This window comes from Quercus suber, unplaced genomic scaffold, assembly GCF_002906115.3.
Source record: "Quercus suber isolate HL8 unplaced genomic scaffold, Cork oak 2.0 scaffold_76, whole genome shotgun sequence".
Taxonomy (NCBI): Eukaryota; Viridiplantae; Streptophyta; class Magnoliopsida; order Fagales; family Fagaceae; genus Quercus; species Quercus suber.
Genome location: NW_027069541.1, coordinates 1635052 through 1652076, shown reverse-complemented (window position 1 = coordinate 1652076; position 17025 = coordinate 1635052). Strand labels below are relative to the sequence as shown.

The following is a 17025-nucleotide window of genomic DNA, read 5'->3' as shown; positions in this document are numbered from 1 at the left end:
TTGCTGAAGGCTTCAGGGCTTAATTTCACCAGAGCTTCTGGACTTCTGAATCTTCAGATGGCTTGGTGCCCTCTCTCCAGATCTCCTCAGATCTCAGATCTCCCAGCTCTCCAAATCCCTCTGAAATGCCTTAGGAAGGCTTCTATTTATAGGAGTTTGGAGGTGGGTGAGCGACACGTGGCAGAGTCTGATTGGTGACACATGGCAGAGCTTGATTGGTCCGCTTATGTCATCGCTTACACGTGCTGGACTGATTGTGTCATCGCTTACACGTGCAAGACTGCTTATGTCATCGCTTACACGTGCGCTAATGTGTGATTGGTTTTTGCATGACACTTGGCAAATTTCTGTTGGTTTCTGAGCAATGATAGCAAAACATAGCAGTAATACGTGGCGCTTTGTAATTGGCTGTATTTTGTGGACTTGGTAGTATGATGTGTCAGCTTGTGATAGGTTGGGAATTTTCCCTCTCTACACGGTTGACTATCAATTAGTGGATTCTTGGGAATGGTAACCTTAAATTCACTCAGTAGGTTTTTTGCCTGGCGAGATGTTTTCCCCATTTATCAACAATTTATTGTGTTAATTTATTTTCCGCTGCATATTAGTTATTGGTAATTTGTTGGTGCCTCTACGATTTGCATGTAATTTGATTTAATTAATCAACTTGAGTAATTGAATTAAGTAACCAAAGTCCATCTATTTTAACCCAACAAAGCTTTTCATTAAATATTTGCAACCATCCACAATGAAGATCTTTATTCGAACTCTATAAATATGTATATAATATTTGGATATAGTCTCTTTTCTCTTTTAGCAAAAATATATATATATATATATATATAGTCTCCCTTCTCTCTCATATTTCGGTATTGTGATTGCCAAAATACAAAAAAGAATTTCCTCCCTCATCTCTCCTATTTAGGCACTTGCATTGCAACAGTTAATTTTTTTTTTCTTCTTCTCTCCTATTCGGCAATGGTGTTACCACAACACAAATTTATTGGGCAGTAGAAATCTCCACAATACTATTGCCGAAATGGCTTTTCTCTCTCTCCTCCCCTCGTCACATCAGTTCTATCTTCTCTCTTTTATTTTTTCTCACAATTTTGGCAACATCATTACCAAAATTCATCTCTCTCCTCAAGCAATTAAATAACTTTGAACATTACACTTATCACAAATAAACTCAATTTTTACCAATATTCAGCCAAAAACTCATTATTATATGAGAAACAATTGATAAACATAGTAAAATTTATAGTGGACTCCAAAGACTGTATGTATGTGTATATATATATATATGTATATATATTTTTTTTAACACACCAAAGAACACAAACTAAAACAGGTGGTTGCACAACTTTCATAAAATTTCAGATAAAAAAAAAAAAAAAAATCTCCAAAGACTGTATGTATGTGTATATATATATATGTATATATATTTTTTTTAACACACCAAAGAACACAAACTAAAACAGGTGGTTGCACAACTTTCATAAAATTTCAGATAAAAAAAAAAAAAAAAAATCATCCCATTGAGAGTCCGTGCACTACTTAAGCAGATTCTTGGAATTCTAACGTGCCAGCTCTAAGATCTCTGGTGACAAGAGGCATATTTGGTTCTTGGAGAAAAATTTCTGTTATACCAGTCCCAATTATTCTTCCATCCTGTTTATACACCACAAACATGTAAAAGTTATGCATACAAGTATTGAAAATTGATAGAGCAAAGCTTACACAAACCAACTAATTTTGTTCTCAGTTTCTTTTTGTTCAATCCCTCCGCAACCAAACAGTCAGTCATACCAAAGAAACTCTAGAGAAGTTAGAATAAGTCTTTAACTTGTAGAGTCTTGGGTCTCTTGAAAATGAATACTCTCAATTTATTGGAATAATTTGGGCAAACTGTTTGACTACTACAAAACTAATGTAGTGAATGCAATATGCTTTGAAATCTGCCATTTTCAGCATGAAAAGAGGTGGAAGTAGGGTGTGCCGTGAAGATCAATAGCAACTTTATAATGCGACTTAGATGTTTTGTCATTTGTGTTCCTAGTTCCAAATGCATAGATTCTTTGAAAATGAGCGTGTATGTAGGAACTTTCCTTGTATTTCTATGTTTCAAGATGGCCTATTAGACCCCACCACGGGCTGCACAAACACCATTTACCAATTACCAGACCTTAAGAGTTAAGAATATCAAATACCATAATAGTCAAATATTAAGTTGAAGGCGAAGCAAGTCTTTTTTTTTTTTTTTTCTTTTCTTTTCTTTTTTTTGGTATTCTTTCATAAGATAAATATTGTTCTTAATAGTCTTGGGTGAAAAACAATTAGTAAATGATGCATAGAAGGGTAGTGACATTGATCCACAAGACTAGGATCAGGAACTCATGCTTCACCAATAACTAACAGCAAACAGCTAACTTCTTCCCAGCACAAAAAGTAAAGACAAAGTGATGCCTTCAGTAAACAGAGAAGAAAAGACTAAAAGCAGAGGCACAACAAAATTAATTGAAGTACAACTCAATTTCTAATAAAAGTGGATAAGACATATCACTATCATAGCAGAAAGAGTTACCTTTGGAGAATTTGCAATCAAAGTATCATCATAACTAGACTCTCCCATCACTTGATTTCGTATGCGAAGGTGACTATGAATAATCTGAAACTGCTCATATATATCATTCACCAGCTCTCTCCTTTCTTCCAGAGCCTCCAAGATATCTTGTTTCATAGTCTTAGTTTCTTCTTCAAGGATTTTCAGTCGGCCATTAAGGTGTTCAACAACACCAGCCTGCAAGATTCCCTTCCCCTTGCAAGAACTATTATTGCAAACCTTTCCTCCTGAGCAACTCACTGGCTTCACAATTTTCTTTGAATCTGAAGCCTTTGAATCTGTTAACAGTTTTATATCACTTGAACTATTCATTTCCAACTTGAGTTGTTTTTCCTTTCCTGTCATTGCATCTGCCTTAACACACAGCTTGTCAAACTTCTTGATGAAATCCCACAAGATTTCATTTCCGGATCTGTATGCATCATTAGTGTTATGCTTACTCTTACCCTCACTCACTGTCATGAAATTCTTAAATCTTGAAAGATCCACTGACGAAGAAATTTCTAACACAAGTGAGGTGATATCCATTTCACCTACACGAAGTATTTGTTTTTGTGAGTACATATTTTGTTTTTTTACTGAAGTCTGCATTACATTAAAATACCATTGTCTATCGGATGTGAAGAAATAAATAAATAATAATAATAATAACAACATATAACAACATCTTCTATCCTACTTTAAGTATTCCACTTTATACTCTATTAATCGTAATTTATGAATACAAATCCTGTTTACCTTTTTTTTGTATTCTACTTTATATTTCACCAATAATATAGTATGCTTTGTATTCATTTAACTTTCCTTATAAAATAATCAAAATTTAAAATAGAAAAATAATCAAACAAATGACATACCATAATTAGTGGAACATATAATAGAATACAAAAAGTGGTAAAGAGGATTTGTATTCACAATCTATCATATATACTTATTTTTTCTTATAAGTAACCAAAGTTTAAAATGAAATTTAAAAAGAAAAAATAAAAAAGAAAAAAGGAAGAAATAGTACACTGTAATTGGCAGATTGTAAGTGGAACACTAAAAATGGGGAGGATTTTTATTCCACAAAACTATCTTCAATGAGCATACATATTTTTCATGAATGCAACCAAGAGTAGCAAAACTTCCTTCTTATTTGAAGCAAATACAGAGCACAAAAAGAATATTATTGTAACATTTAGTCTTTTATCAATGAACAATTTAGCTACCTATAAGTTTTTCTTCAAAGAGTGCATACAAGTTTAAAGAAGGTGTATAAATATAATATTCATAGATGGAAACTAAGAAAGTTGGTAGTCGAAGATGCTAAAGATAGTGAATGATAGTTGCTTGCCTGACAAAGTTGCAGTGTTCAAAAACACACACTTAGGGAACTCCCTTAAAGATATTCCACTCTTTGCTTTTCTTGTAAGAGAGAGGAGGGGTTATGGCAATGGATGTGTTGCACTTTACAAAGGCAGGGAAAGATAAAGCAGGGGGGTTTCTTTGTCTAGGTGTGTGTGCACATGCATAATTATTCAATTGAGATAGAGAGAGAGAGAGGGAGAGGAAATTGCTGAGAACTTGCAATGACAATGTCTTTACATATATAAATTTGGCCATATTATGTGATTGGTAGGCTGTTTCAGCTTAATTTAACAGCGAGTTAAGAAGAGTCGGTTCTAGGTAGAATAATTAGGACATGCGGTTAGCAGCTTTCCATTTGGGTCACTGTTGGTTTTAGTAGGCAATTTTTGGCTCCATTATGCTGAGGCTCTGGCCATTTTGTTTGAAATTTGAAACTGTTCCAAGACTAGAAAGTAGAAACCCCAACCTTTAAACAAAGTTACCACTTCGTTCTTTATTTTACTGAGAAACAAAATTTACACATACCACAAGTGATACGTTCTTATAATCATTCCTTTTTTTTTTTTCTTTTTTTTTTTTTTTGCTGAATATTTCATTTCTTGGTAGAAAAACTTTTTCCCAAGAGAGCAATAATTTCAAATGACACTTGGTCATGGAAGATAAAAGTTAACGGGAATGGACGGAATGACAGAAAGTCTTAACATTTTCAATAGTTGAGAGGAATAAGAAATAAATATGATTATATAACATAAAAAAGTAACATAAGGCACGTTAAAGGCCAGCTTCATAATGTTACATAACGCTGGAGATTTATACACGGCTATAAAAAGCTTGAATTCATTGACGAGATTCTTCAGGCAGAGGAACCACCTTTTGGAAGGGTACGATCCTTTTAGGCAATGATCCATTTTCCTCATCATCATCAAATTCCAGTAAATAACTGCCCAACCAAATCATGAAATATGTATTATTGACAACATAATATAAAGATCTTAAAGCAAAATATCCTCATTTGGAAGCAGATGGCAGTGTCATCATTCTTCTACATCTTCCTCATATGAAGAAATGACTTTGCTAGATAAATTAAGCTTATTTGTTTCCTTAAAAAAAATGTTAGAACCATTTTTTTTTCTTTTTTTTGTCATATGCTTATCATTTCGGTGACTAATGAAAGCAAATTACATTAGAATCCATAATCTACCCTGAAGAGAAACTAATAAAACAAATTGAGGTTATCAATATTACTAATGAAATCATACTACATAAGAAGCTATGGCAAAATTGACAGTGCACTCTTTCCAAAAATTATAGACAGTGAGTATTAAAAGACAAAGAATGATATACTTACTCATCCGTCTTCCTCTGAAAATATTTTGGAACAATTGATAGAAGGCCACAATATGCAAAATTACAAGAAGTAGTTAGATTCATGCAAAACTCACAGGCATTTTCAAAAGGAAGTATAAGAATCTATAGAATATTGGAATTCAAAGGAAATGAATAATAACTTCTGTTCAAGTAAAGAAATTAGATAGAATTGTCACCTTGCGATGGCCATTAACAACAGTTGCCTTATAAAGTGCAGTTGTTCCTGGATAGACAGCCAAAACCTGACTTCCAGTAGGGAAATCTTGTACATTACTAAGATCATTTCTCTTGGGGAAAGGAATAATTCTTGACATGGGCAGCTTGTACTTCCTAAGAGCAGCAAGGAAAAAGGAATGTCACTCTCAGATGAAAATAGTTCAATTACATAAAGTAAAATATAGACATAAACCATATTATTCCTCTAAGCACTTAACAGTAGGACAACCGGCACTCATCATTAAGCCAAAGAAAAAAAAATGGTGGAAGAAAAAGACAACACTCAGCATCTCTGGGCCAATCAAGCTCATCAAGAACCATGTAAATTGTAGTCTTCTAGTCATAAACCTGAAAGACTTATCCACATTCTTTAAATATTTTTAAAATAGAAAGTTCTATCCAGCAAGTATCAACAATTTTTTGTCTCTTCATACAAAACTGACCTGCTGAAAGACCAATATTAAATCAGGCCAAAGAGAAAAAAAGAAAAAGAAAAGCAATTTTAACACTATAGGGCATAAGTCACAAAGGAGCATCAAGGAGGAGAATGAAAAAGTGGGGTTTTGTGGGGGGGGGGGGGGGGGGGGGGGGGGGGGGAAAATTTCATATATATTATGAATTTTATCAATAAGATAACAACTTACAAAATTTTGAAAATTCCCATGAAGTGATTGACAATAAAACAGAACAGAAGTGCTTCAAAGTCGGCACCACAACAACCTCAATGATGACTACGAGGTTGTCTTCTTCATCTGGTAGTAATGAGAGAGTGTGTGCGGACACAATGTGAGAGCAAAGACAGAAAATGGTTGAGAAGGTGATTGATGTAAAGAGGTGATTATAATAACTTCTTTTAATGGTGTGTTTCTTGTAACTTCTGTTTTGTTGCCACGTGTGATATTGTGATTGCCTTGCCTTTTCTTTTCTCTTTTCCTTTCTTGGGGCTTTGTGTTTTCTTGTTTTTCTTTGTTGGTCAATGGGTTTCCCACTGCTTAAAAAAAAAAAAAAAAAAAAAAAGGTTTCCCAATAGTTTTTGGACATTAAGTGTTTGGATACTGCTTATTTTACTAAAATTAAAAAATTATTATTAAAAGTACTATAAATAAGGGTAAAAGTTAATTGAAATAGTATAATAGGACCTATAAATAGTGCCAAAAAGTGTAATAGAACCCATGAATAATAGTAAAAATAAGCTGAATAGTAAAATAATTTTTATTTATAATCTCAATCCAAACACATGCCTATCCGTTTGATACGTGTGTTTAAACAACAGTTTTTAATTTTTTTGAAAATTTATGTAAGTAAAAAAATATATAAAATAACGTATAATATTATTTAAAAACTGAAAATATGTGTTTAAACTTGCATACCGCGTAGTGTCTAAATGTCTATTTTGGTTTTGGACATATTAATAACTACCTCCAGCCCATAGGAAATGCAAAAGGCTTTCTCATTTCTCAAATCACAAGTGGAGAGGAGGGAAGGGATTCAAAATTAAATTCTTAAATTTTTATATAATAATAAAATTATTAAGCTTTGAGGGTAAAAGGAAAGAAAGTTTGAGGAAATATTAAGCTTAAAAGAGTTTGGAGCATAATAATAAATTATTCCCATGTTTTTTTTTTTTTAATTTGATAAACGAGAAAAAAAAAATTTCCCATGTTGATAATAAACTACTTCCCTGTTTTTTATGTTAAAAGAAGAAATTATTATAAAATCCTGGTTGAGTTTAGTAGAAGGTAAATTCCAACACAAGCTTTTCCATTTCAAAGTGGAGGGCAGGGTTTTTGTTCTCATTTTTTTTAAAGTAAGAATTTATTCCTTTGAATTGTGTCTTAATATTGCTTTCCAGACTAAAATTCTAGTTTGACCACTATTATCATTATAAATATATTTTTAATTTGATTTTTTTTTTCTGGCAAATTAAAACTCGTTAAAACTCACTGTTTTATAAAAATAAAGTAACCCAACTCTATTTCAATGATTGCCAACCATTGGACAAACGCATAAATCCCAAATTGGGATGAATGAAAAATTTTGATATTAACCAAAAATAATAATAATAATAAAAGACAAAAATGTTATAAGTAATTACCACAGGAGGAGACATTAGAGTTGAGTTTAGTAGAAGGTGAATTCCGACACAAGCTTTTCCATTTCAAAGTGGAGGGTAGGGTTTTTGTTCTCATTTTTTTAAAGTGAGAATTTATTCATTTGAATTGTGTCTTAATATTGCTTTCCAGACTAAAATCCTAGTTCGACCACTATTAGCTATTAGAGTTGAGTTTAGTAGAAGGTGAATTCCGACACAAGCTTTTCCATTTCAAAGTGGAGGGCAGGGTTTTTGTTCTCATTTTTTTTAAAGTAAGAATTTATTCATTTGAATCGTGTCTTAATATTGCTTTCCAAACTAAAATCCTAGTTCGACCACTATTATTATTATAAATATATTTTTAATTTGATTTTTTTTTGGCAAATTAAAACTAGTTAAAACTCACTATTTTATAAAAATAAAGTAACCCAACTCTATTTCAATGATTGCCAACCACATAAATCAAATTGGATAAATGCATAAATCCCAAATTGGTATAAATGAAAATTTTTTATTTTAACCAAAAATAATAATAATAAAAGACAAAAAAAAAAAGAGATAAAAATGTTAAAAGTACTACAAGTTTAATCATATAAAACTTTCAAGCTTTTTTTTTGGGAAGAAATTACAAGCTAATGTAGCAATAGATGTGATTTGTGAGCTTCAACTACCTCATAAATGAATATTTGAGTTGCCTCTTTATGATTGCTAACGCATCAATTTGTAAGTTCAATTAGTAAAACTTGTAGTACCACTAAAATTTACAAAATTAAAAGTCTTTGAGAACACATATAATGCATGCAACAAGGCTAGTTTATATATATATATATATATATATATATATATATAGTACATGATCAAATCCAGGAGATAATATTTGGACTGTATAACACATCAACATTCCCTCAACGACTTTCCCCTTGAATTTTTATTTTATTTTATTTTTTAAAATTGCATATGATGAGGTAAAGAAAGCCATCTAATAAGTGAAGTGATCATCACCCCGTCACTGTCACTTGATCTCATTATAAATTGCAATTTTCAGAGCATTGCTGCAATGCACTCGAAGTTCATCAGCATTTAATTATTTAAAATTTTGGATTTTTAAAAAGGGTAAGATTCCGAACTAAATTTTATTTTTACAAATCAGGAAATGCAGTAACAGTTTGAGATTTCCTAGAATGTAGTGTGAGAATCTGCGGTTGAACCCAAAACCATGATGAAACTAAGTTGAACATTCAGCCACCCTGAAAAACCGGAGAGATACTTGTTTTCTCTTTCTTTTTTTTCCTTCCCAGCAGAAGATAGTAATAAAACATTCATAGTAAATTGACCATTTCATACACGATAGACTAAGACATTCTTTAGCTGCAATTGATTAAAATAATCCCATGCTCCCAAGTACCATATAGAAGTAAACACTTAACCGAGCATCACCAGTAAGGCAGCCACATTATCAAGATTGATCGAAATCCATATGACAAAAATGCTAAACTATTAAGGACAGATAAATCAACAGTAAATGTTAATCATCCAAAAACACAGTGGGATTGACAACCTTCTAAATATGTTAATAGCAACCTACTTTACTTTCTTTGACTTCTTACTATTTTGACTGCTTTGCACTTTTTTAGGATGCCTTCTCTCCCTTAGCCTGTTCAGTGGTGGCTTTTTTGCTGTCTTCTTTCAAACTTCATCATCATCACTATTACCATCAGCAACACCACTAATATTATCATCACCACCCTGCACATCAACCACAGTAAAACACAAAAGATAAAATGGGTCCTGTTTGAGAATGACATACCCTGACACCAGCATTGATAAAACTGAGCCCCAATAGTTCTCAATTTAGGGTCGAAATGGGAGACCCATTTGACAAAAATTGATCCATTCTCTATGTGTTGTAGAATCACCCATAATCGCAGTAAGGTTGCGATCCTACGCTCTGGCACATGATCCCATCTCGACTCTACATCCTGATTGATCCTATAGCAATCCAAATCAATTTAGGAGTATAGGATCCAGGATCGCAATTTTGATAATCATGTACACAACTAGGGACTATACAATCAATTGTGCAAATTACATAAATCTATCATAAAGGGAACTATGCAAAACTAACAACCAATCAAGCAAAGTTCTGAGGAAAAATAACTGAGATCAGACATGGTTTTCTCTATATCTTCGAAACTTCGGTTGGTCCTCTCCCTCCACAGACACCACATCAAGCAGTGTGTGGTAGCCATCCACAAATGACCATTCTGGTGACACCAAAAAAACCTAGCCAACAAGCTAACAACTCCACCCACAATCTCCCAAATTAGTCCAACACCTTAGACACACCATAGACCACAATTCTGTAGCAATAGGATAGTGAAATAATAAATGGTCTAATGATTCACCATTGCGTTTACATATATAAAACCAATCCAAAATCCACACACTCTTTCTCTGTAAAATGTCAATCATCAGAAATTTCCCCAATGCTGCTGTCCTAACAAAGAAAGCAACTTTGGAAGTTATCTTTGGTATCCATATTCTTTTCCAAGGAAAATATTGGTTGCTATTACAAAGTAAAACCTGATATTAACCACTTACAATAAATCTCTTTTTCTTATCTAGTCTCCAGCACAATTTATCTTCCCCACTTCCTTTTACAAATGCCCCATAGATCATATACATGCAATTCAACAAAGATTCCAAACTCCCAATCCTGCACAACCTGCATGAAATTCATATCCTAATGCAGGACTCCATCAGTGAGCTTCGTAAAATCTATGACACTTGCCCATTTGTCACAGCAAATCCTGAATAACTCAAGAAGGCACATAGCAAAAGGGTTTTCCCCACAACATAGATCTTGCCCAAACTTTTCTCTAGAACTATCCCGTCTTATACCGGAGATAGCTTGATAGAGTAGGCCAACCCTTTCTAAAATACTTCCGTAAATCACCCCATGCGAACCGAACACTGAGTTGGAACACCAGCCCCCCCACTTGCAACCATACTTCACTTCTATCACTCTCTGCCATAATGCATCCCTCTCAAGCCCAAACTTCCACAGCCACTTTCCCAATAATAATTTATTAAAGCACCTCAAACCCCTAATAGCCTAACCACCAGAGGGAAGAGGGGCACAAACTGGAGCCCAATTAACTAGATGAAATTTGGTCTCATTCCCCAAAGGGATAATTTTTTGTTTTATATATTTATTTTTCTACAACAAAAGCATTACTTTCAAGTCTATAACAAAGGGAGAGAAAACACAAGATAATAACGGATTCATTTACACAAATACAAAAACAACAAAAATGACTTGTCAATATGAATTTAAAAAAGATGAAGGCCAACTAGAACTTACTGGTTTTCCACGTTTACCCATCAAGTAAAACTAAGCTCTCCACAAAATTAGCAGTATAAATCACATCTGTGCTTGATAGAACTGTAAGAGTTTCCGCTTTTGAACTCTAACGGTCAAGAGAGACAATCCGATCCCTCAAAGGGCTTGAACGCTTAATAAGAAGTTCACCATTAACGGTGCATCCAAGTAAACTTTCACGTCCATCCATTGCCATTGGTACACATATTCGAGTCCAAGACTCAAAACACACCAAACTCTTTCATCACCCATATGAAGCAAGTACCACTCTGGCTATCAGCAAGACTGAAACCAATGAAAGCCAGTGATCCCTTTAACACTGCAAGACATTTGGAATGTCTTTTGCATAAATTGCTTTCAGGTAGCTTTATCTCATGAAATTTCTCATCATCAACGTTAAAGGACAAAATGAATCTGCGGCTATCCTCCTCCACGTTCCCCACAACCTTAAATTTGCGGCTATCCTCCTCCCCCACAGTCTCCACCTCAGCGTCCACGTCCCCCTCAGAACATAATACCTCAGAACATACTAAAGAGTGCAAAGCTCCATTGAAAAACAAATAGGGTGATGGATATATTGAAGTAACAGATGTCCCATATGAATCCATAGGTATTTCAATCTTTCTCCACGAACCCGTACTCAACGAGTAAACCTGGGCCTCGGCCGGGCATCCTTCAAAGCTATCAAATCTGAGAATCTTCAAGTCATTGTTTTTGGAGTCAGAGGCAAGTCCAAGAGTGACATGAGTGAAATTAGAAACCAAAGAGCGATCAAGCAAGGTACAAGCAGGAACCATGTTTAACTTTCTAATGCTTGGGTTCCACAAATATATTTTGCAATTAGGAGAAGTCATATGATCAGCGATACAGACGGAGCCATATTATAGAAGCCAACCATGTTGTTAAAACCACCAAAAGAAGGGATTTCAAGTTTAGAAACATCAATCAAAGTGTAGTTGCTATTGTAAACATCCGTACATATTTCTTTTTTGGATTTAACCCCAAAATATATACGACCGGAAACTAGCCGAGATTTGTCGAGTAGTGCATGTTTAAGTTTGGTTCATTATGAAATGTCAAAAGTTCAAACTTGGCTTGAACTCGCGATAAACCTAAAAATAATGTTTGAGCTTGAGATTGTGGAAAAGCTAAAAAGTTCGACCTTAACTTAGCTTGGCTTAATTAATTAGTCAAGTCAGGCTCAAGCTTAAACTTGAGCTTAGGTTAAGCTTTTGAGCTTGAAATCTAAAAAAATTACATTGTCAAATACTTAAATCTCTAAAATTAAGACCAAAGGCCTTATAGCTGAATTGACACCTCCCCATACACAAAGTGCTTGAGGGTTTAGGGGAAAAGGGTTCAAGCTGCGGGTTAACAGTATGTTGTAATTATCTCAAATCTCTAAAATTAAGAAGAAGAAAAAATTGTATACTCATTTTATTATGCGTCTAGTCCTACTTATGATTAGTCATTATTCAAATTAAAATTTTATATAATTAAATTAATTCATTCTTGCCTACTACAGTTTTAGCAAATATTCAAAATACAATTTTTACATTTATGTTAGATGCTGACGCTAAAGAACTAAAAAAATACTTGTTTGTAACTATTACGAATGAGAAAATACTAACATATTTTATAATTTTACTTTAGATGATTGTTGGAAAAGGATCATATGTTGCCTGCTTAATTAACTAATTTATTTTAAATGTAACTATAGTCTAAAGTGGTTCTTGGTCAGTTTAGAAGGAAGGAAAAAATTAAGGTAATGGGTAGTGGTCCCATGTTGGTCATGTCATTATTAAAATATGTATAATGAGTATATTTAGCTAACACATATAATCTTATAAATGAATATATACTTGAATTATTTTGTATCAAGCCTAATAGCTCACAAGCTTGTTTGTGAACAATTGTTTTTGCTTGGGCTCGGCTTGAGCCTTAGTTTTAGGCTCATTTAATAAACAAGCCAAAATGAAATTCAAATTTGAAGTTTGAAGCATAATGGATGGAAAAGTCTATACACTTTATTTCCTTCCAAAACATAGTTTAAATTCAAAATGAGATTCAAATTTGGAATTTGAAGTATAATGGATGGAAAAGTCTATACACTTTATTTCCTTCCAAAACATAGTTTAAATTCAAAATGGAATTCAAATTTGGAATCAAGATCTAATGGAGGAAGGCTAGTTATAGAAACTTCAATTTTGACTAGCAATTGATTCCTCCGTATTTCTTATTTTGAGATCACAAACACAACTTTATGTTTTAATTACTTATTGCTCCTTTTTTTTTTTTCTTTTTTTCTTTAATTTGGTGTATTTATTATTTTTTGTTTCAACGCATATATCTTCTTTTTTTTTTTTTTTGGTTGACTTTAGTACATTTTATGATATATATTCATTTGAATCGGGTTAGTCAATGTTTGAATTTTAAATTTGAATCCAATCAATTTGGAAAATGCAAAGGTTTTAATAAAATGGTTAAAGATAAGATATTTCCATTGGAATTAAGCTCTTAAACTCAAATTTAAGTTGACATTTCTATTGGGAAAATTTAAAAAAGTTATTGAATATTTTATCAAACTAAGTTACGTAATTAATGCCAAGGGATTACCTTTTAAGGTTTAATTCAAATTTAAATGGAAAATAAAACAAGGAAAGTATAAAATTTGGGTCTTTTATGAGGAAATTTGGTCAAAGTTTTAAATTAGAAAAGGAAAAGGGAAATCTATAATAGAATTTTTTTTTAATATTTATAATCAAAATTAAAAAAAAAAAAAATATATATATATATATATATATATATATTTCTATATATTAAAAGGATTCAGAAAATTAGTTATGACTTCAGAAAATGTCAAAAATACCTCTTATCTAATTAGATAATCCTTATTCTTAAAAATAAAAAATAGGATTAAAATTGTAATTCAACAAAATTCAAAAACAAAAAACTACCAAAAAAAAAAATTAGCACACAGTCTCTATTTAAATTTATCTACACACATTTGATACATTTTTTTTCATAAAAACTAGCACACATTAAACCCAGCAATTTACTTATTTTCAAAATCCTAAATTTTAGTTTCTTAAAAATCCCTTCAAGTGTAACCTCACTAACAAATTCAAATTGAAAAATTACATTAAATTCAAAATAAATTTTTTTTTTTAAAAAAACCCATCGCATGTACGGAGTACATATGATGAGACTAGTATATTACATATATATATATATATATATACACACATAAGATGATATTTTTTGGGTTTGAGAACACTATATTAATATAGCATCAAAACCACCCAAGGTCTATAAAAAAATAAAAAATAAAAATGACAGGGCAAGTTGGGTTAAACACGAAACCCTAAGTCCAAGACCTGAAAGTCCTTTCGACCTGCTTAAAGCCCTTCGGTTTGGGTCAAGAAGATTCCATGCTCAGTCCCAATTTGAATGGTCTCTTTATGATTGGTGACACATTAGTTGGTAGGCTCAATGTAGTAAAATTTGTAGTACATGTAGTACTACTCATACAATAGTATTTCAAATCTATTGGGTCTACACCATGATGATTGTTTGATTTTCTACCTAATTGCTTGTTTATTTTCTTATTAACTTTTACTAATATTTTTAAAATCAATTTTTTTTTTGTTAATAATGATACTTTTTTTTAAGAAATAATAATAATAATAATAATAACAACTAGCCTTTGTGCACACGCTCACACCATGCTCAAAGGCTCTTCTATTTTTTTTGGATAAATGTTAATAATTTTTATCCATTATAATTTGAGATTACTACATTTTCCAATCACAGAAAAAAAAAAAAAAAAAAAAAACCTAGGGATGTGACAAACAAATTTATTTCACCTACAAACGCATAATACTCATCACACCCCTAGTTTTTTTTTTTTTTTTTTAATTGAAAAATGTAGTAATCTCAAATTATAATTGATGAAAATTATTAACATTTATCCAAAAAAATAGAAGAGCCTTTAAGCACGCGCGTGAGTGTGTGCTTAGAGGCTAGTGTTCCTCTACAATTTACATGTTCCATTCTATTCCTTTATGGACTCCCACACGAAGTGTAAAAGTTAATAATTTTCAGCCATCATAATTCAAAGTTACAATATTTTCCAATCACAAAAATACCTAGGGGTGTGATGACATGTTTGACTTTGTGGGTAAAATAACTTTTTCATATATATCTCATCACATCTCTAGGTATTTTTGCAATTGAAAAATGCAGCAACCTTGAATTAAGATAAATAGAAAGTGTTAACCCCTAAAAGAAATTAGAAGAGCCTCTAAGCACACGAAAGAATACTATAAACTTTAAGATGTATTTTATTTTATTTTTATTTTTCTAACCTTCTATAAAACTAAGTTTTATATTTGAAATTTCAAATGAAAAAGAAAGGTCCAAGAATTAATTTGAGTAACATACTACAAACTATCACTAACTCACTATCTCAGCACCATGCACTATATCAACATCCATTATAAACATCGTCAACACTATGCACTATCCCTCCATAATGTTCAGAATTGGCCACGTTAGCATCAAGAAGTTGAATGCCCACTACCATAGAGTGTGGTATGGTGGTAGGAGTTCTCATATCATTTGACATAATACTTGGCAAAAGTTGAGCAATTAGAGTAGTACTTCAACGAATATGTTGTGCCCATAATGATAGTACCATCAAGTCCAAATGATACACATGGTATTACTCATTGTCATCACGTGGCATGAGGTTGATGAGTCCACACCAAAGACCCTCTTTTTATTCAAGAAAAAAGAAAAGAAAAAATCAAATGCCCAACCATTTCCCTAAATGATATTTGAATGTTTGTACATGGCCATATCTTAGTAGTAACAAAGTTTGCTTATAGTTGCAAGATTAATTGATCCGACCTAAAAGAAATTGATTTTAGTATAGGATTACTTGACCAATTAGATTAATCAATCCAAATAGATCTCAAATCTCTATCATCTAAGACTAAGAGAAATGAAAAGGCAAATATGTCTGCATTCAATCAAAATAACTTAAATATAAAAAAAATATATATATATATATATATATAAAATTCTTGTCAAACCAAGTGTCAATGTGATGAAGTTTGAAAAATCACCAATGAATTACACGTCGCTCACACGCTCAAAAAGTCACCTGCACAGCAAGAAAGAGAAAACCTACAGAGAGCACCGGTGTGGTGCCGGCCAAATACCCTCCGAAGGTCAAGTTAGAATCTTTTACCACTCCAGAGTGCTAGAGATGGTCGATTATGCGTCCCTTGATTAGTGAGGGTATTGGGGCTTTTATAGTAGACAAAAGTTGACCTCTTTTACTTGGAGTCGAATTTATTCGTACTTTTAATTTAGTTAAATGGCCTAAAACAAATTTACTAGTTGAGTTAAAATGTTGGTCAACCCATTAAATCTAGACGTCTTCAACTCTCATCCACCAGAGATGTTAATTTTTGGACTAATTATCTACATGTGTTTGGTTCAATTAAATGGTTTGGAGTCTTTGGACTTAAAGCTTATGCTATACCCAAATCTAACTTTTGGAAAGTACCCTATTGTACCACATAGGAGATAGGACACAAGGAAAAAATAGCTCAAATGGATAAGACAAATTTGTCCAAAAAAGACTACCGTTATTTGGTTTGTCAGGAAAACCAAAATATAGAAATCCAGTTCCAGATCATACAAAAGAGCAATTAGATATGCATCAATCATAATCTCTGATTGGTGATTAGGAAAACGACTAAGAACCATTTCCCAAAAGAGAGGATGAAAAAGAGTAACCTTTCCTGGTTGATTTGGGGCTTCTATAAATATCCATCCAAATCCACATCCTCTGTTTATGAGCCCAAGATGGAAGATTTGGTTGTAGAGGCCCAAAACATATTCCCAAACCGGCCAGCAGAAAGAAAACAGTCCAGATCCACACAATTATTCATAAACCTCAGCAAGTTTGGAGAATAAATAAAA

The 17025-nt window shown here is 32.5% G+C and overlaps 2 protein-coding genes across 3 annotated transcripts; both read right to left on the bottom strand.

Annotated features, from left to right (window-relative positions):
• Positions 1-1409: 1409 nt before the first annotated feature.
• Positions 1410-5895, bottom strand: LOC112000115 (SAGA-associated factor 29 homolog B). Of its 2 annotated transcripts, XM_024032224.2 has the most exons (5): positions 5518-5895; positions 5322-5335; positions 3960-4913; positions 2585-3156; positions 1410-1671 (listed from the first exon to the last, which is right to left on the bottom strand). In XM_024032224.2, the coding sequence occupies exons 4-5, from the start codon at positions 3149-3151 to the stop codon at positions 1558-1560; spliced, it is 681 nt and encodes a 226-aa protein (XP_023887992.1). In that variant the 5' UTR covers positions 3152-3156; positions 3960-4913; positions 5322-5335; positions 5518-5895; the 3' UTR covers positions 1410-1557. The 2 variants fall into 2 exon arrangements, with proteins under 2 accessions (XP_023887992.1, XP_065629616.1); XM_065773544.1 differs by lacking the exons at positions 1410-1671; positions 2585-3156 and having other exon boundaries at positions 4687-4913; positions 5518-5708.
• Positions 5896-11252: 5357 nt separating this feature from the next.
• LOC112000123 (uncharacterized) lies at positions 11253-11828 on the bottom strand. Its single transcript, XM_024032233.1, has one exon. It carries the CDS (start codon positions 11826-11828, stop codon positions 11253-11255), a length of 576 nt encoding a protein of 191 aa, XP_023888001.1.
• Positions 11829-17025: the final 5197 nt, after the last annotated feature.

Coding starts and splice junctions, on each gene's coding strand:
- LOC112000123 (XM_024032233.1), bottom strand. CDS start 11,828: ATGGTTCCTGCTTGTACCTTGCTTGATCGCTCTTTGGTTTCTAATTTC.
- LOC112000115 (XM_024032224.2), bottom strand. CDS start 3,151: ATGGATATCACCTCACTTGTGTTAGAAATTTCTTCGTCAGTGGATCTT. Junction 1,672..2,584: donor TGATTGCAAATTCTCCAAAG/GTAACTCTTTCT, acceptor GTGTATAAACAG/GATGGAAGAATAATTGGGAC.